At 29.8% G+C, this 21,699-nt stretch overlaps 3 protein-coding genes across 3 annotated transcripts; 2 read left to right on the top strand and 1 right to left on the bottom strand.

Moving 5' to 3' along the window:
- LOC122271798 (speckle-type POZ protein) lies at positions 1–1,785 on the bottom strand. Its single transcript, XM_043054177.2, has one exon. It carries the CDS (start codon positions 1,648–1,650, stop codon positions 175–177), a length of 1,476 nt encoding a protein of 491 aa, XP_042910111.1. The 5' UTR covers positions 1,651–1,785; the 3' UTR covers positions 1–174.
- A 2,421-nt stretch (positions 1,786–4,206) lies between these two features.
- Positions 4,207–11,527, top strand: LOC107444715 (uncharacterized). Its single transcript, XM_016058929.4, has 2 exons — positions 4,207–6,389; positions 11,196–11,527. Exons 1-2 carry the CDS (start codon positions 4,824–4,826, stop codon positions 11,199–11,201), a joined length of 1,572 nt encoding a protein of 523 aa, XP_015914415.2. The 5' UTR covers positions 4,207–4,823; the 3' UTR covers positions 11,202–11,527.
- A 5,821-nt stretch (positions 11,528–17,348) lies between these two features.
- LOC107444713 (TD and POZ domain-containing protein 4) lies at positions 17,349–20,814 on the top strand. The gene is made up of 2 exons (XM_016058924.3): positions 17,349–19,021; positions 20,487–20,814. Exons 1-2 carry the CDS (start codon positions 17,493–17,495, stop codon positions 20,491–20,493), a joined length of 1,536 nt encoding a protein of 511 aa, XP_015914410.2. The 5' UTR covers positions 17,349–17,492; the 3' UTR covers positions 20,494–20,814.
- The last annotated feature ends 885 nt before the right edge of the window (positions 20,815–21,699 follow it).

Genomic DNA, 21,699 nt, shown 5'->3' on the forward strand with positions numbered 1-21,699 from the left:
TAAAATAAACACAAATCATAGCATGAGTTTATTATACTTATATTACATAACCTAATTAAATTTAAAATTCAGATTTAGTTTTAAAAAAATTCAGTTAATAAAAGTTTCATTAAAAAGTAACGCGAATCATATAACAAAAGTATGCAGTAAGATAACACAAATATCTATTTGAACTTATCTGAACTTGTACTTAGTGTGTATATACGAAGACAAATCGGATAAAATAAGTGTAGCTATCTTAATATTTTCTTCTATTAATCGTGTCCAAGCAGCAGTTGGTAAAATTTTATCAGCGTTGAATTTAATGAAGTTCAACGAATAAGATTTTAAGACTTCGCGATTAAACAAATCAGCAATCATTATGATTTCACACGCATTTTCCACCGTTAAATTTGACTTCAAGAAAGAAGCACACTCATCTACAAGGGATGGTACCTGGTATTTTTCTGCAACAAACATCAAGTTTTTGGCTAAGTCAAAATCCATATTTTTTACAGTTCCCGTGTATACAAATTCAAGAAAGGCATGTAAAGTTTGTCCATCCATATCTGCTATATCCACTATGCCTGTTTGATTTTCCACCATGTCTTGTCCGAACATGGCAGCGAACACGGGAGATCGAACACTTAAAACGAATTTATGAGCAGAAATATCCTTATCCACAGTTCGAATCATTATGTCAGAGTTTTGGCCACTATTGAAAAGGTTCCGAAACTCTTCTTGAAGAGAAGTTTCAATCTTTGGCATGCTCCTCGAGACGAAATTGGATTTAAACTTGATGATGGAATGGGAAGAAACACTTTTATTCCAAATGCTGACATCGCAAATCAATTTGAATTCATACAGGGATGAATCGGTTTTACAAAATTCCAACATTTCTTTCGTTATAAAATCAGGAAATAGCCACTTTTCCGGAAATTCAAACAGGTGCACGGCACGTTTCGAATTTATCTTCCAGTCTTTCATGTCGAACATTATAATTTTAAATGTTATCCTCATAGGCAAATCGGACATATCTTCTCTAAATCGGAAATAAATTTTAACAGTGTCTATATTGGAAACTAATGTCACCTCAAATTGATTGGCTTCGACCATAGGAAAAACTATGCTTTCGGAATACTCTATCAGCATTGGTAATTTGACATTCCAATCAGCACGACATCTGTCGACGCCATTTTTTGTACAAGCTTCAGATGCGGAATACATCTGTTCCTGAACTAAATCACTCGTTATCCGACATTGAAGAGTTAAAATATCTTCTTCCCATTTACTCATTTCTTCAGCCAATTCTTTTGTAGCAATCACTTCGTCGGAACCACAACGCGTGAATTTTCTGAAGAAGATATTATTAATTTCAAAAGAAGCTAAAACACAATTTTTGTCATTTAAAATCTCTACAGTGCAAGAGATTGGAATTCGGTGTATACTTTTGTCCGATCCGACCCATATCAAGTAACAAGACACAAATTCTTCATCATCCTCTAAATCTGAACTTCCATTTGGGTAAAAGTCCAACATCCATCTGCTGCCGTACAAACATTTTATTTTAAAAACAGGACTACTTATCTTCTTCCCCTTCTCTCTAAAACAGGCTGAATAATTTTCTATCATCCACTTAAAAACGTATTCATTCGCTTCACCGTCAGACATTTTCTGAAAAATTAAAAACAATGAAAGGCAAACGCTCTCTCAGCTAATTCTGAGGCAAAAATCATTCACAATACGACACTTTTTCAACTTCCTGAATTATCATAGCGTAATCACACAGCTGTCATGTGACTTTTCGAACTAAACGGCTCTTTCTTTTTTCTTTACTGAGTGACGTAACACTGTGAACTCACGAGAAATGACGTATCATTATCGTTTCTTCTGTTGTTGCTCTTTAGTAATAAAATAAATAATATCACCCAAGTGAGGAGGTTTTCGAAAAGCGCATGCTCTATTTTAATTTCTTTAGAGCTTCATACTTCAAAATGTAAAATATGTTAAATTAAACTGAGTATCTCTTTAAAATGTTTTGCAATTTGAAGGAAAAAAAACACCTGCATTTTTTTGTTCATTGTAAATTTAAAGGAATTGTGAATATTGTATAAATATCTGGAGGGAAAAAAATTCAAATTTACGGGCATTCAGGCAGTCGACGAATTTAAAAATCAATAAATTTATTAAAATTTTATTATAAATCTCCTAAGTTTATATAAAACAAATGTTCGTTTTTTCCCGGCATTATAAACAAAAAGTTCATTAGAAGCCGTTAATATTCTAACAAAATAAAAGATTTAAAAATATTTAAATTTGAAGAATATTAAATGACGCGTCATCGTCAATCCAATATTTGTTATAGATGGCTGATGTCACAGCCTAATTTTTATAAATTTTTAACGTTGTATGCTTACAAAACAAAAGACTTTTGATGATTTATTCAATTTATTGTTATTGCAAAAAAAAAAAAAAAACATTGGTTAAAAAATTTTGCTACAATATATATTGGCATTTTCATGTGTACAACTGATACGTTAAAAAAAATTAGGGGATCTTAATTGGATATGTATATTAGTGGTTATATAAAAAGAATCCTGACCTTCAGAACCTCTGTAATCCTTCCGCAGAGCATTTTTTGAGAACCGCTACTGCAACAGATTTTTATATTTATTTATGACGCATTATCTTCAATCCAATATTTCGTAAGGATGTCATAGCCTAATTTTTTGATGAGGGGCCGTTCAAAAAGTACGTACAACCCGAAGGGGGGGGAGGGGATTTGCTATTTTGTACGATTTTGTACGATGGGGAGGGGGGGAGGTATTATACAAAGTACGTACTTACCAAATTTAAATATGTCTTTATCCTACACACTCCTTAAATAAATATTTAATTTTATTTAAAACATAATTATTTTAATTTTTATGAAAAAGGGGGGTAGACTAATAAAATGTACGTACTCTAAGGGGGGGAGTAAGACCTTATGTACGGTAATGTACGAAGGGGGGGGAGGGGTTTAAAATTTCTCCATTTTTGTGTACGTACTTTTTGAACGGCCCCTGATTTTGAAAATCTGTGGCTGTGATTGAGCTTGGATTAAATCTTTGTCAGTATTTAATATTTTTTAGTATGTTTAATATTTTGTTTTTCCATTAAAATTTTAGGATCTTACGAAATTTTACATGGCTTACTTATGGCGCATAATACCAATACCTCCTAGAAAAGAGTAGGCCTCTGCACGGGTTACCATAAATATCCTTTAGTAGTCCAAACGTAATGACATATTTCGTATTTTCAACCACTGCGCAGCTTAGTACCCCGAACGTAATGACATCTTTCTTATTTTTTATCAACTGCGCAGTTAACTTCGTCACATCGGACTACTAATTTGATCCGTGCTGAGGCCTTCCTTATTCTAGGAGGTGTTGATAATACACCTATTTATGACGCGTCATCGTCAATCCAATATTTGTGATGGATGGCTGATGTCACAGCCTAATTTTTCGATGGTTTGGAAAGTCTTTAACTGAGATTGGTGGATTAAAGGTTTTTTAGTGTTTAAATATATATTTTTAGTATATTTACTGTACTTTTTTCTGTTAAAAGTGTAGAATCTAGCGAATTGCCACAAGGATTACTGTTGAATATTCACAATCACATAGTCGCTATAGTAAATGCTTGAAATATTGATTATGTCCGGTTTGTTGTTAATTTACTCATTTATTATTTTATATTTATACGATGTTTTAATACCTCATTAGGATAGATTATTAGAAAAAAAAAGTGTTCGGATTACATGGGAAATGTATACCGGGCAATGGCACTTGGATATTATTATTTGAAAATTATGGTATTGCCGTAAGATCATTAACAGTCGAGTTTTTAACTAAATAACCCCAAGAAACTGAAGAGATAGGATATTACCCGATTAAAAACTAAAACCGCTTTAAAAATACATAAAAATACATACAGTGTTTCAAGCGCTTTAGACACAGGCGTCCATTTCCAAAGTTTGCCGGAGAGGAATGAAAAGAAACAAAAGTATTATTATTATTTTTTTTTTTTTTGGTGTTGTAGAAACTTCCAAATTTCGATGTCAAAGCATGAATGATATTTTTTTGCAAAGGATATGACAACGTGCGAATACAGAATAAAAACTGCATAATCTAAAACAGTATAATTGGAAATTAAAATAATTCACTTAATATGGGACTAAGCTTATTACCCATGGCCCATTTCACCTATATTAAGTTACTACTGACGTTATCGGAGATCTAGCATAGCGATGTCCTCAGATACATTGTTCTTGTAAAAGGAGACTATTTAGAAAACGTTGTTCCATAGTTTTATTATAGTTATATTCTATAATTATCGATTTTCGTAATTATTAAAAAAGTTTCATGAAAATAAATTACAAGTTTTCTAAGTACGATGCAGCATACCGCACATTTCTACTTTCAACTAATTCCCTTTCAGTTTTTCTTTAAATCGTCGGTCTTTTTTGTGACACCAATTATCAGAGAGAAAAGGTTTATAAATACATAAATAAATACGTTTGTTAACTGTCTATGATAATGCTAAATTTTTGTCGTTATTGATGTTAAGATATCTACTTGCAAGTGCAACAGTCAAAAACATTTAGATTTTGTCGTGCTCTTATCTGCTACGGAGTTTTTCTGATAAGAAGATTAAAGGGTGTTTTGATAATATTGCAATATGATGGGAGAAAATTATCACCTAGATAAATGCAAGAAAATGTTACGTTGTTAAAAAAATATTCATTGCCTTTTCGTGTATTGTCTATTATCTTTATTTCATTTATCTTCATTTGAAATCGAAAAATGGCTGAGCAAAGACTGCGTAAATATTCCTTCTCTTGGAGAATTGAAAACTTTGATTATTTAGTACATTTTAACGCTTGTGACTTCAATGCCTATCTCGAAACCCCTGTATTTAAAATTGAGGTTTTGGGGGACAGTGAATGGATTATGCGTCTTTACTCTAAAATGTGCAATCAAACGAAGACCTTTCGAGTAATGTGCAAATTGGAAAGACATAACAAAACTACCAAAAGCCCCTCATCAAAATCCAATATTTTTATAGATTCTTACCTTGAGTACAAGCTGACTTCTAGCAGTGTTTTAAAGCAAACTCCTATTGAACACAAAAAATGTTTATACGAATCATTACCAGATTCTTATAAACTAATTGAATTGAACGGTGTGCAATTAACGGAAGAAACAAGATTGGAATCAATTATTTTACGCTGCCAAATAGAAGACAGTAGTTTCAGGCAGTTACCAATTTCCCATGAAAACACAATAATGTGCTCTAACGCTATTACGCTTATTAAGTGTGTGCCTTATCACTCAGTGTGGTCTTTAGAATTCTCAAGTTTCGAAGATTGGTCAGCAACTAAAAAAATTGAGTTGGAAGGTATTCCAATCGAAGTTACTTTCACTTACTTCAATGACAAACTTCAGATTGAACTTTTTTCAAATATTGAAGATAATGCAACTCACTTTGTCCAATGCTGGATAAAGCTTTTAAATAATATAAGAGGATTCATAGTGGCTTCAAAAACGGCTGATCATAACTTTAACAACAAAAGTAAAATATGGCAATTTCCCACTTTTATTTTTAAAAGCAATTTAGAAGAAGCCACCTGTTTTGATCTTGAAGAAATAAGAATTAAGTTTGGTATTTCATATCAGTATTCATCTAAGATGCTTGTTTGTGGAAAAGGTAGGTCAAATGGCAAGAATAAAGAACTGTTGAATAACGAAACTATACATGAATATGAAAACTTTCCGGTGGTCTCCAAGAGCTCTGTTGGTTATGATGTAAACTGCGTGGAACATTTGCAATATAATTTTCATCAACTACTACTTGAAAAAAAATTTACTGATGTCAAATTGCGAGTTGAGAAAAAACTATTTTTAGTTCACAAATGCATATTGGCTGCTCGATCTCCTGTTTTTTCTGCCATATTCGACCAGGACATGGTAGAGAGCAATACGGGCATTGTGGATATCCTTGACGTAGAACCAGAGACAATGGAATACTTTTTAGAATACATTTATGCGGGAACTCTTAATGGAATGAACCGTGAAATGGCTTTAAACTTGTTAATAGTTGCTGACAGGTATCAAGTAGTACCGTTGGTGAACAAGTGTTCAGCATTTTTGGAATCTGTTCTTTCTCTAAATATTGTTTGCCGTATTTTATTTATAGCTGACATGATAAATCATGATTTTTTAAGAGATTCTGCCGTGGACTATATCGTAAATAATTCCACAGAAACTCTGTCTTCGCCGGAGTGGAATGATTTGATAAAAAGGAATATCACTTTGGCAACGAAAGTACTATTCAGAATATCGAAAAAATTTGACACAACCACAAATATGGTGAGTAGTTTTTTTTTTTATTTAGAACACAGTTTCTTAATTATTCACGGTTTCTAACACTGGTTCGACAAAATAAAAGAAATACTTCAATATTAATTCATTTTTTCACAATTCTCAAATAATTAGATAATCATTTTAAAACTTAAGAAGTGTTTAAGACATGCTATTTCTCATAAACATCAATAATAAAGATTAAAAAATTTTTAGGGACTGGCAATAAATTACGAATGAAAAAGACAGATATTTTTGAACATCCTATGCCATAAAATACAGCAATAAGTTTGTAAGTCATGTCAAATACGTTGATTATTATATGAAAGAACTACACAAACTTATGTAGACCTAGTTTAAATATTCAAAGAGAAATTGACATTTTTATGAAAAAAATAACTTTTTTTTACATGTGCTTTCCTACTATAACTGCAGAAATATACAATGAAATTAAATAAAATTTTTAGAGTAATTTTTAATTAATAAAAAAAAGATCATTTTAAAAGTTTAAAAGAATTACTAAAATGCACAAGATATAGGTATTTAAAATAATCTTTTCATACTGCGCAAGTGCGGAAAACATTTAATTCTTCATCATAATTTTATTCAGAATCATTTTTATTAGCTTGGGGAAAAGTTCGATTTGAATATCCTGAAAATGTAAAAAGTTTACAGCTAATTTCTAAATAGTATTTGTTCTTTTTTATTGAAAGATCTGAATGATCAGGAGTTTTCCACAAATTTTATTCTGCGTCATTACATAATTTTATAACAAATGATAGAAAGCTAAAAGGATTGTCCAAACAACAAAATGTGATGGTATTAGGAAATAAAACAAGGGAAATGATGTAGTTAATTTACGTCGCACTAGAGCTGCACAATGGGCTATTGGCGACGGTCTGGGAAACATCTCTGAGGATGATCCGAAGACATGCCATCACAATTTTGTTCCTTTGCAGAGGGGATGGCACCCCCGTTTCGGTAGCCCGACTACCTGCAAGCGAAGTGGAGCACTTTACAGTAGAACAGTTTAACGAGGACCAATACCGCACACCCTCGTCCCCACGCAGACTAATCCAAGTGGTCACCCACCCGCACACTGTCCGCAGCCAGTGATGCTTGACTTCGGTCAAGCAACAAGGGAAATGAAACATATTTTAATCGGGTGTGAACCTATATAGTGCCGATGTCAATTTTAAAAAATCCTGTTAAATAGTAAAAAATTAAATTTGTGGGAAACCCCTTACCGTTCAAAGATTTCTTTCCAAAATAACAAAAACTTGTAGAAAATTTTTATAAACCTTTGAAATTTTCAAAATATTCTATCATGACTTTTTCCGTAAGTTATCAAATACGATTTCTAACAAAATTATGAAATTTTTTTTAATGTTTTCTGTCAATGCGCAATATGAAAATAATAATTTAAATACTCATATCTTTTAGCGAATATCTCATTTATCTAATTTAAATACTCATATCTTTTAGCGACGAAAAAATTCATTTAAAAGTGCTGAAGCACTTTTAAACGAATTTTTCTTTAAATTTTAAAATTATATATTTATTATTACTTAAAAATTATGATAAAAATTTTGTTTAATTTTATGGAATATTTCTGCAGTTATAGTAAGAAAAAGTAGGTAAAAAAATTAGCTTTTTATGAAAAATGTTTACATCTCCATGAATATATTTAAGCTAGGTTAACGAAATGTTTTTCAGTTTTTTCATAATATAATCAACATAATTTACATAATTGAACTGTATTTTTGGGCGTTGCGAAACATTCTTTCACAATCGTAATTGTTACCGGTCTCTCAAACCTCTAAACATAATCGATATGCATGAGAAATTGCATGACTTAAATACTTTTAAAGTTTTAAAATAGTTCTAAATATTTCTTGAAAAAATTGGAAAAAAAACGCGTTAATATAAGAAGTGTTTCCATTATTTTGTCCAACCCTAGTAGAAGTATATTGACTAATTTAGTAGAATAAGTTACTGATATCATACCGTATTTAGAAAAAAATAACTCACAAATTTGGAACGAAAATACTATACTTTTCTTCATCGTTTAACTGCTTCCTGATAAAAAGAATTGTTTACACGATGTTAATATTCCTTCATACTAGTTTCGTTATTTTAAAATAGAATATGTAAAAAGCATTAAATTGTAGAGAAAACGTGTTTATTTTCGGGTAAAACACAGTATTTTTTCAACCAGTCCATCTCGACTACAAAAACTGGAAGGGGTGACTTAAAAAAAACTTGAAAAATGAAAATACAGAAGGAAATTTTGGAATTGTAAAAATCACTCGAATTTTCAAAATCGTAAGCATTTTTCTGAGAAAACACCCAAAGCATCTGTAAGAAATCATGTGGTAAAAAAATGGAAAACTGCAAAATGGACTAACTCTTAAGAGTAAAATTTGTTGTCAAAATCCTATTTTTTATACCATAATTATTTGTGCACTTGCATGCAAAAGGTATTTTTAAACATTTAAAAGCATATGGATTATTTACAATACCTTTTCTGTCTAAAGCTGTATGGTTGAAGGAGGACGAATGAGCATAACAGAAATTCTCAATATTTTCTTTTTTTTAATAATTACTCAGCAGATGGATCTCATAGATTTTTGGATATTAACAACTTCTATCAACATCTCCTAGAAGAGAAAAACAGTCCGCACGAGTTATCATAAACGAGAAATCCAATCGTTTAGTAATCCGAAAGTTACGACATCTTTTTTAATAACCCCCACTACGCAGTTTGTGTTCATTATATCAGACTTACTATATTGATCCGAGTGGAGGCTTGTTTCTTCCAAGAGGTGTTGCTTCTATTCGATCCTCGTTCTGAAGCAAAAGCTAGAAAACGGTCTTTCACACGAATTATAACTCTTGGTCGGCTTGAAGCCTGTCATTCCGTTTCACCCTTGGTAGTAATGAGAAAGACAAGGAATATATAAATGCTGCTCTAGAAATTGGATTTGATAACGATTAGGAGCGTTTAAAATTGAAAATTTATGCCATAAATGCAAACATTTTGTTTATATTTCTCAAGAAATAATATGAGAATCATTTTATAACTTCAGAAATATTTATATCCCGCGATTTCTCATGCTTCTCAGTGAAGTTTAAAGATTTTAGAGGTTTGAGGGAAAGACAATAAATTACAAATGGAAAATAGTGTTTTTGAAACCCTTATGCTGAAAAATGTGGGAATAAATTTGTAACTTGTAAAAATTATTTTGGTTGTTATATGCAATAATAGCACAAAATTTCGTAAACCAAGCTTCGATAGTTATAGAAATATGGACATTTTTGAAATTTTTTTTCTCATAGTTTGGTTGAGAATCGCAAAAATAGTTCGATTTGAATAAGTTAAAAATTTAAAAAGTTTCAAGCAATTTTCTAAGTAGTTTTACCTACTTTTTAAAGGAAACTAAAGAATGATAAAGGGCTTTTGTACTATTAAAACAAGATTTATTAAAAATGCCAACCGGTATTGTTGGGTTTCATCCCAAATAAAGGCATCTTCTCTTTTGCCTCATTTCCGTTATTGTGCTATCATAGGTTTGGCGTATAAATGTTTATTGTAAAGAATTATCATTTGTTATTTAATTTTGTCTTATAATATAAAATATTATTTGTAGAAAACCCCTTATCATTTGTATCAAACCCTTTACAATGACTCACTACAAAATTACGAGAAAAAAAATGTCAGCTTTTTTCCACGCATGTGCAGTATAAAAGAGCTACTTCAATTACTCATGTCTTGCTCAATTTTAAACGAATTTTTCAAAAATTTAAAGCAATAATTTCGTAATTAATTTTAAGTTGCTTCAAAAATTTTGTTTAATTTTATTGAATATTTTTTAAGTTATAGCAAGAAAACCTTCGACAAAAAAAAATAGTTTTAATATCTAATCCAAGTTTACTAAATTTTGCGCAATTATTGCATGCAATTATCAAAATAATTGTTACAAGTTACAAATCTATTCCTTCATTTTTCAGCATAGGGTGTTAAAACTCACTATTTTCAGTTTGTAATTTATTGTTGGTCCCTCAAACCTTTAAACTTCATTGAGAAATCACATGATCTAAACACTTCTTAAATTATATCTTTAATTGGAATTGCCTGTTCTCTCTACACAATCACCTAAAGAATATTTATGCTTTATACTTACATGTATGAAGAAAAATTTACATACTATATGTTAACAAAAAATATATACAATAAAATTTATGTTAGAAATTCGCATCACTAACATTTTTTAAAGTAGTACTTGGAAAAAAATTAGATAAATCCCGATTCGGTCTATTTTGAAGCAGTAGAGAAAGAAAAAATAAAAATAATGTAGATATTAATAAAATTAATATTTTTAGTTTTTTTTTTATTTGTCGCATGCTCCAGTAAAGCAAAGAAAGCTCTTTTTTTTGTCCTTGTCTTAAGATGTTTCAGAAAATAAAATATTTTGCAATGTACGGTAAATCTTTTCATTTACAAAAAGGGAAAAATCCTAATTTTAGGTTTCGGTTTCAGATTTGAAAAGAGAAAAATTATTCCTTGTTTCTCATTAAGGAAATCATAAAAACTCTTTTTTTTCTTTTCTTATTTTGTGATTGCAAATTTTTAGTCGTTTCTCCCACCTCTATGCGATATGATAAAATAATCTATAAATGCAGTGATAATCTGGATTATTTAATTTACTTCCACCACAATTATTGCTTACAATTATTTCTTATTACACATTGCTTTATTTTTATTCTTATCCAATTTACTAATTGCAGTTGTATCTAATTTTTTTTTGATTTCAGGACTGAGTTGTGTATGAAGGACAGAACAACTTTCACAGAAGTTTGGCTAAAAAAAATTATTGCTAATATTAATTCAGTTATATTCAAAGATATATATCATCACGTTTCATAAATTGCATAAACTATATCAACGAAATTTTTTTTATTTGAATAAATGATGTTATTTCCATACAGAATTGTATTGTTTCTTAGGAAGGAAAATAAAAGCAGGTTCTCAATTTTTTATTACTTAAATATTTTAACGATTAAAATTGCTGTACAATTTGAAGCACTCAATTGTATTTATTTTTGTTCAATGAATACAAAGAAAATAAATTTTATTTCATGCAGCTTATAAGTATGCAAAATAAAAAACAGAACACTTTTATGTTTTTTGATCTATAGATATTAAATCATCACATCATTAATAATAAGATGAAATTTTATTTGGGAATAATATTCTATTTTCATAATTGATCTGAGTTTGCAACAATAACGCCTGACTGTTATAGAGCGCCCTCTATGTTTATTCTGAAAATTGTAAAAAAAAGTCATAATGTAGAAAAGCCACAGCTTTTAAAAAATAAAAAGTGTTTGTGGTCTAATTTTTAAATATTTAAAACTTTACTCCAATGCTACCTTATCTGTTCTCATTAAAATTTGTAAAAAAATGGGAGTGAGGCATTGATTTTGCTAATTTTTACCTAGATGGAAAAATGTCTCCAAATTTCAATTTTTAAAAAAGTTCAATAACTTTAAAGTTTCATTTATTTGTTATTTATCCGTTTTAAAGCCAGATAATTCTTTACATCAGGATGGCAGATGCGGTATAAAATAATAGCTCTGCTTCAAGGCAATTATACATTCCTTATACATATGAATATGTAGATATTCTACATATATTCTTAACTACATATATTAACATTACTACACATTCTGTTAACTCTGTTCATTTGTTTAAAAATGGTATATAAATAGATGTTTTTAGAAACATTAGAATTCCAAGAAACTAGTTTATTTATATTAAAGTTAAAAAACAATATTAGAAAGCACTCCTTTTTGCGAATATAATCGTGTGAGCTGATGTGATTATGTTATTTTTTTTCACGGATTTTCTTTCTTGATTTATTATGTTATTTCAGTATTCTTCTTCTTCTCTCGATATTTTGCATTATATAAGCCTGATGACCTAAAGTTTGCCCTTGCTTCCGGTGATTTAAAAGAGTAAGAGAGGTAGCTTTAAAGAATGCTGTCTAGACAAGCAAGGTGCTGGGTCTTAGAATTACTTATGCTTTATCTAAAGTAAACAAGAGTAAGTCAATAGAACTAAATGTTTAGAAGTTATAATTGTTTCATGTATAAAAAACGACCATTTTTTAACTATATACCTTATAACGCGGATGAAATTCTGATAAGAAAACAGCATGGTGACCTATGTATTTTGCCATTAAAAATCAAATGCTCTACAAATGCTTCTTAAAGATTAAAAAAAAAGTTCAAAATATTTATAACTGTCCTATTGAGGAATTATCCGTTTACATAACTTTCTTAAGCTTAGGAGACAGAGGAGAAGAAGATTTCGAGATTAGAATCTCTTTATGACCAATCTTTTAGTTAAGTAATCATCATAAATGCATGAAAAAATAGCTTACTTTTATAATAGTGTTAAACAAAATAGACCCTTAGACCTTTTTAAAAAAAAAAAAATAAACATTCTTGTCAACTCAATCGTAGTTTGAAAGTTTAATCCTTTAATTAACATTTTCAGCAAATTAATAGATGCAAAAGATAGCATTTTTAAAAACATAATACTGTTCAGACAAGTGTTTAAATATAGGTTTAATAGTATAATTAATACCGGCTAATTATCACTAAACAATGAACTAATATTGCGTGAATTTGTAAAATTAATGTGTAAATTCAACAAATGTGCAAATTTAATGTCTAAATTAGTGTTTATTAAAAAGCGTAATTCATTAAAAACTATAATAATAATTAATTATTATACACTAAACTTAGCTTCTTATACAGAATTAACAACACATTTTAATTTGAACAATTTACATGTTTATTCGATGATGTATCAGTGATATCTAAAAATATATTTCAGTATAGCAAAAATATATTCAACCCAATTTTAATTTTAATCAATTCCGATAACAATAATATTATACTTTATAATTAATTTGTTATACACAATTAAAAACATATTTTAATTTAAAACATTTTACTTGTTCGATTCAAAATGTCTCTGTGATGTCTGAATATTTATTTCAATATAACAAAAATAGATTCGACCCAATTTTAATTTTAATTAAATCTTTGCTGCATTTACTTTAATCATGTTTAAAGGCGCACAATCTCAAACTTTCAGAATTAATCAAATCGGCAATAATGATTAAGTAACACACAATATCCGCTAATATGTTTGACTTCAGGAAAAAGAACATTTAGCCATAGGCCAAATAAGATACAATTAATACTTACTTCGTGCACCTCAAGTAGTACTTGCAAATAAGATTAATTTTTTTGGTCATATTTTATCAACTTCACAGCATTTACTTTAATCACGTTTAAAGCGTTTAATCTCAGACTTTCACAATTAATCAAATTGGCTGATTGAATCACACACATTATTCACTGATATGTTTAACTTCAGGAAAAATATATATTTAGCCATAGGCCCAAAAAGATACAATTAACACTTACTTCGTACACCTCAAGTGGAATTTACAAATAACGTAAATTTTTCAGGCCATATTGTTTCTAATTACAGAACCCTAACAGAGGCTTTCAAATTTTTCTCATCCATGTCTGGTGTTTCCACTACAACAAATTGATTTTGCAGTATGAAAATATGCATTAAAGGAATCCATTATGCAAAGAGTATAACTGATCTTGACAATATTGGCAATACTTCAGTATACAGTAAGAGAAAATGAGTATGACTTCTGTATTGAAGAAATGCAGTGCTATTTATTTTATTTACAACAACGACAAAACAAATTTTTAAACGTATATTAATTTCACTTCTCTCAAAATATTTAAAAAAAATAAAAAATATTTCAGTATTACTCGCAAAAAAAAAATACAAATGTTTATCCATTGTATTATTGATAGTTAGACTAACTTGTATTTAGTGCTGAGAGCAGCGGATAAGGTGGATAAAATGTGCGAGGCAAGTTTGACGTTTCCTTCAATCCATCGCGACCAAGTAGCTGTTGGTAAAATTTGAGCTGCGTTTGCTTTAATAAAGCTCAAAGCATATAGTTTCAAGCATTCACAATTAACCAAATCAGCAATCGTGATTATTTCACATACGTTTTCCACCGACATTTCCGATTTCAAGCTAAAAGCACACTCACTTACAAGGGAAGGAACTTCATATTTGTCTGCAGCTAGAATTAGCCTGCTAGCTATTTCGTAATCCATTTTAGCCACACTTTCTGTATACAAATATTCAAGAAAGGCTTTTAAGGTTTTCCCATCCATGTCAGCTACATCCACTATACCAGTTTTGTTTTCCAGCATATCTTGATCAAACATGGCGGCGAACACTGGTGATCGAACTCTTAGAATGAATTTATGCGCTGGTAATTCCTCGTTTTCTACACGAATTGCCACATCAGAATATTTTTTACTAAGAAAACTGTTACGAAACTCCCTCAGGAGAGAAGAAGTAGAATAAGCATTTGGGGAGTTCTCTTTGTCCGCAGAACCAGCCGATGCTTGCGATTCCAGAACGGGTGCGATTTTGAAATGTTCTATAGATTCGTGAAATGTGTTACCATTGGGAACGTAGGCTTCACATTTCAACTTAAACTCATAAAAAGCTGGATCTATTTGACAAACCTCTAACTGTTTCCGTGTAATTAAATAAGGAAATTCCCATTTTCCATCAGTTTCAAGCAAACGTGATGCTCGCTTTGAAATCAATTTACAACCAACTCTATCGTAAATGGTGATTTTAAATGTCACAACTCGAACAAACTCTGGTCGATCTTTAAGCTGAATGAAAATCGTAACTGTCTCCAACAGTGGTGCGGCTTCGACAGTCATTTCAAATTCATACTTGTTTGGAATCGATAATGCCATCTTTTGGCTATATTCGAACAATGCAGGTATTCTAATGTCCAATTCAGACACGCTTTGATCAACTCCGACTGTTGTAAAGGCTTCTGATTTGGAAATAGTTTTTCTGCTTAGTTTTCCATTCTTTATTCGACATCGAAGGGTTAAAATATCTTCTGACCAGCTATCCATTGCTGTTGCTAATTCGTCGAAATTCATGAAACCCGGAAAACCCCAATCTATTTCTTCTTCATTAAACACATGGTCGTTAATTTCCGCATAATTCAAAATACAGTCATCTTCGTTGAGTATTTCTATACTAAAATCTACAGAATCTGTTTCTACAACTTCGTCCGATCCGTACCATATTAAATAGGCAGATGCATACTTATCATTATCTTCTAAACATATATCACCTTTTGGGTAAAAACACAGAGACCATAGGCTTCCTTGTAAATTTTCCGTATGAAACATGGGACTCTCAATATGTTCTCCCCTTGCTTTGCAGCCTGACGAATAGTTTTTTATTCTCCACGTAAAAATGTATTCACTTAATTTCTCTTCACACATTGTAAAAATAAATTTATCCCGTCTTGATGTCTCTAATTCTAGAAGTAAAGTAATCATGTAATTCAATCTGTATGTTTTCTTCAAATAATCACGTGAGTCAGTGACTCAGTTGAAGAAATTTCTTTTCTCATCCAAGGTTGATTTAAGGTCACCAAGGTCACCACTACAACTACACTGTAAGAAAATGTTTGTTTTGCTTTACTTTTAATCCAAGGGACTTCAAACGGAAATATCTTATTGAGTAACAGGAAAAATATTTTTAGTACATGCTATTATATTTAAAAAAAAAAAATAACGACTAAACAAAAACTTGTAGACAATTTCAAATGCAGTTGATAAAAAATATTCAATATTTTCTTGTCTTTGGCAGAGCGTAATTTTTTTAATTATTGAACAATTTCTGCTCAGAATATTATACTAATAATTTTTTGGAGGAATTTCTATTTTGGTATATTTTTTTAAACAAATCTTATAGGAAATATTGTCATCAGTAAATTAATATGTTAATAAAACTGAAAATTTGAAAATACTTTACTTTTCTATAATAATCAACAAAAAATAAAAATAAAGCTATATTTATTTATTATTATTATTATAAGTAAAAAATACTATTTTAAAGTTTTACAATCTTAAGGATCGAAATACTTTTCTAATTATTTATTATTTATTTATCGTTATTATTTTATAATTATTACTTAGCTAAATTGTTTGGTCCTATTTTTATACTACATGCATCGTTTATTTGTTAATAATTACAATGGTTACGTTTATATTATGTCAACTTGAAATTAAATGTATATCATACGTTTCTGAAAGAATTCCTTAGAAACTATTTTAAAATTGCAATTTTATGAATGTGCCAATAAAATTATAATTTTTTTTTAATTTGTCTGTTTTCTGCTATGATATAACATATTTTTATGTGTCTCGCATTTTTTTCTTTATTGAAACGTATCATTTCTTATTTTAAAATATATGATTAAATCCAATATTTGATTACATATTAGAAAATAATAAATTATGCACTTAAATGAGGTTTATTCTTTTGTTATTTAAAATAGTTATGATGAATCAAGATTTAAAATTAACGAAAAAATCCTTATTAAATCATATTCTATAATGAAATACACATAATATTGCTTCATGAGAAGCATCGAACAATCCAACATTTTATTGAGTTATAACGTGCTAAATAACATTTATTATAACATAAATTTATTCTACAATTACATAAATTTATTCTGATAGAAAGCTAAAAATTTACTACGTGAAAAATATTTAAGTGTTATTAAATTAGCAAAAATTTATTAATAATAAGTGAAAAATATTTTACGTGGCTCAAAAGTTTGAACTATTCATTATAGTTTTCATTTTAGAAACTTGAATACGGCGTTAGTTTATTGTTCGCTTATACATCCGAAAATGACGACACAGAAGCCTTGACTCTCGGTGGCTTTGCATTAACTTCATTTAAATACGATGAAGTGTCATATTGCATTTAAATATCTGCTCATTCTCAGCAAATAGCGAAACAAGAGATAAATAAATTTTAAAAAAGTGATACAAAATGATAAGCTTTAACAGCATCACTCATGCTTTTAATGATAACTCTGATAGGGGTGTTCTCATTTTGTTCTGGTGGCTTAAAGCTTATTATTATGTAATCGCATAACTGACATGAAGCAACCTTCTTTTCATTCATATTATTTCTGTTCATCGTTCTATTTTAAAAATATGGCTGATGACAAAAAAAGCCAATTTATCTTTACTTGGAAAATAAAAAATTGTTTGACCTGGAATAGCGCGGAAAAAATTTCCAGTCCGATATTTGTAGTGGATTTTCTTGTCGTACAAGAATGGTATTTAGATTTCTATCTAAATAAATATTGCGATGAGAAAAGACGTTTCACAGAATGTTTTTTGTCAAGGAAAAAAACAGATTTATTTAGGCAAACAGTGCTCCTGAATTATAGAATAGAATTTGTTGACATAAATGATCAAGTTTTAAACAGTAAATCTTCCGAAATGGAGTTTAAAAATAATGGATCATGGGGTTGGGATATGATTGAAGTTGAGCAACTATATGAAAGTATGAAAACTTGGAGCGAAGATACCTTGACGATTCGTTGTACGATAACAAGTCTTGAGAACACTGAGAAACCTCTAAGAACAGAGTGCGATGCTCTTACTATTATAGATGTCGATTCATGTGCTTTTAAATGGGATCTTTCAAACTTTGGATTTCTAAACTCTACTGATAGTGTAACATTGCCATATTTAGATTCTTCTGACTTTAAAATTACTATAAGTGCGCCAGAGAAGAATGTTACTATTAATATGCAGGTATTAAAAGAGGAATTATTAAACGAATTAATCAAGATTAAAATAACTTTTCTGAGCGACATATGGGGAGAAATAGCTTCTAAGTGCGATGTACATACTTTTGAATCGATGGAGCCATGGCAATATCCAACATTTGTAGCTATGGAAGATTTGAAATTAGCAAACGTTGTTTCAACTCGACGCAAATACACATTCATTTCCGAATATGCCGTTTCAAAAGCAAAAATTGCTTCATCAACTATCCAAAGATACATTCACAGATTAAATTTCAGTAAAGAATTCAATTCAAAGCCAAAATCTTGTAATCGTTTGTTGAATGATTTTCAGAAACTCTACACCAATAAAAAATTTTCAGACGTAAAACTGCGAGCAGAAAATGAAGAGATTCTTGCCCACAAAGCTGTCCTAGCCGTTCGATCACCTGTTTTCTCGACAATGTTCGATCAAGAAATGATGGAAACTCAAACTGGCACTGTAGACATCCAAGACGTGGATATGAACACTTTGCATAGCTTAATAGAGTATATATATACTGAAACCATACATGATATGGATTGCGAGAGTGCATTGAAACTGTTATTAGCAGCTGATAAGTATCAGGTTCAATCACTAGTGGAGGAATGTTCATCCATGGTGTTGGGTCACTTGAATATAGAAAATGTATGTGAAGTGATCGCTGTGGCTGATATGATTAATCATGAAAGTTTGAAGAATATAGTACTAAACTATATGTTTGGTAATGCTACACAAGTTTTAGAGACAACTAGCTGGTCTGAATTGATTGAAAATAATGTGAAATTAGCTTCTGATATTTTGAGCAAATTATCAAAATATTTTAAGCATAAAAAACAGCTTGAAGATAAGTAAGTTGTGTTTTATTTGTTTCTAATTAATATTGGCATAATGTTAAATAAAATTAAATATGTATTGGTGATATTTGTGTCTTTTAGAAAAACATTTAGGTTTGTGTAGTTCTTTTGCGAAATTAAAATCTGTATCTGTAATCTATATAAGTTAAATTCTATGCGAATTTGTTAGCAATAATATAATGATTTTTATTATTTTTTTAATTNTTATATCAGTTTCCGTTTTTAAAAGCGCTATATGTTGAGCCACCTCAGCTAGATTTGGCATGCGACATTTTTAGCGGCAATCATTGGTCGATTCGCTGTGTAAGAGAAATAGTAACGTAAACAAAACAAAGCAAACGTTGCCACCGGCGGAAAAGAAATACAGCCAACATTTGGGAGCCACGTAAGAGAATTATATATAATAGATTTTAAAGCTGATCTTGATTTTATCAATCTACATTAAAACAGAAATACAGTAGTCTGTAGTCCAATTCTTTGAATGCACTGAGATAAATGATTTGACAGAATGTTTTGCGTTATTTAAACCAGGCTGCCAAAATTAAACAATGCCAGTAATACGTATTTTATTTACTGTTTAAACACAACTAAAGTTTATTTTATAGTTGATCTTGATTTTCTCAATCTACATTAAAACACAGATACAGCAGTCTGTTGTTTATTTTTATTGAATGTACTGATTTTAATAATTTGGAAGAATTTTAAACTTAATTTAAACCAGACAGCCAAAATTAAACAATGCCGAATCGCAGTCGATACGAATTCCGCATCCGGCTTGCACTGACCACATTGCTAACGTGAAATATCCTCAGTGGTAGACGGATCATGGGTTAGAGTCTCCTTGCCGTCAGGCTAACCGACTGAGGTTTTCGTGGTCTTCCTCTCCATGTAAAGCAAATGCGGGTTAGCTCCATCAAAATGTCCTCCACGAAGGCAAATTTCTCACAATATTCGATCACAATATATCCCCTTGTCTTCTGGATTGGGTTCAAAATTACAAGGCTATGGAGTTGAACAGTAGTAGTCGTAAATCCATAAAATTTGGTCGGCTGTTCAACGACAGTTATGAAATATAAAATAAAATATCTTTAATATATGTAAAAATTTAAATCATCTATAGTTAAATTTAAAACAATGGCTAGCACTTGACAATCAGAAAATTCCTTTTAGATTTTTGCTCATACCACTAGAACGGTTTGTAGTAGAATGTTCTAATGACGACGGTGACCTTCTACGTGCTTCAAACTAATCATCAGGCTTCATGTGCCAAATTTTATCGATTTCGGCTGGATGGTTTAGGAGTCTGTAAAGGACACAAACACCCACACCCAGACAGACAGACGTTCATTTTTATATAAATAGATTTGAGTTAAACTGCGAATATTTACTATTTCCAATTATTGTATTCAGTTTTATTTATTTTCTCGCATAAATGTTACTAAAATTTATTTTATTACAGGCCCTGATTCTCTGCCTCTACTTCAGTCAATAGATAATGTAGTTTGTTGTCCAATTTCTCGTTCTGAAATTCACGATTTGAAAAACAATTACATTTTATTTGAATTAGTGCTAATATGATAAGTAAGCAATTTTAGTTTATTTATTGTATAAGTGCTACTGAAATTTGTCTTATTACTGATGTTAATGTTTCGCTGTATACATTGAAATTTACGATTTTACAAAATTTTATGCTTTATTTGTATCAGACTGTTACTGTTAAATGTTTCCGAATGTATGAAATTTGATTTTATTTGCCTTGTCTTACTAAAGTTTATTTTTATAACTGATCTTTATTTTCTCCTTCTATTTGAACTAACTCATAGATATTGTGGTTTGTTGTCTAATTCTTTGAATGCTCTGAATTTAATAAAAGTGCAACTGAATTTTACTACTATATGCACTGAAATTTATTTAAGATTTGATAAAATATTTTATTTTATTTGGATCAGACTAATATTAGTTATTTCTATTAAATTTGTTAAAGTTCTATTATTAAGAAATAAAAGTACATAAGAAAGAAGAGTAATTAAAAGAAATTAATAATTATTAAGAAATAAAAGTAATTATTAAGAAATAAAGTAATTAAAAAATATAAGTTCTATTATTTATACATTTTACTTAATGATCTTGGTTATTTACATCTACGTATACAAAGTCATACTCTAGTCTCTAATAAAGAAAAATTTTTTTAATACACTAAAATTTAAGAAATGCCATTTCTAAATATGCAATATTTATAACGACAATTTGAATGCTTTTTATATATTTTGTGTTAACTGATTTTTATTTAAGATGATTGGTAATTTTACCGTTCACTATGTTAACGGTTTTATGGGAGATTCTGGCTTTCATAATCATAGATTTCACAACTATAAATTTATCCAAAAAAAAAAGAAAAAAAAACGGAAAAGTAAATTTAACGGAATTTTTATGCCGTGCTCTAAAGTATCATGATCAAATTACCAAATTTAATAATTACAAATTTTATCACCTTTTATTAAACTATATTTCTATTGTTGTTTTACCACAATCAAATCCAAAGCGCTTCAGTAAAAATTACCTATTTGTTGCCATAAAGACAGAAATACTGTAAATTATGCCATATTCTGGTAGTTTTGACTGGTAGTTTTGACTATAAGTTTTTTCTTAGTGCACCATATAATTTCCAATAA

Source organism: Parasteatoda tepidariorum, chromosome 2, assembly GCF_043381705.1.
Source record: "Parasteatoda tepidariorum isolate YZ-2023 chromosome 2, CAS_Ptep_4.0, whole genome shotgun sequence".
Classification (NCBI taxonomy): domain Eukaryota; kingdom Metazoa; phylum Arthropoda; class Arachnida; order Araneae; family Theridiidae; genus Parasteatoda; species Parasteatoda tepidariorum.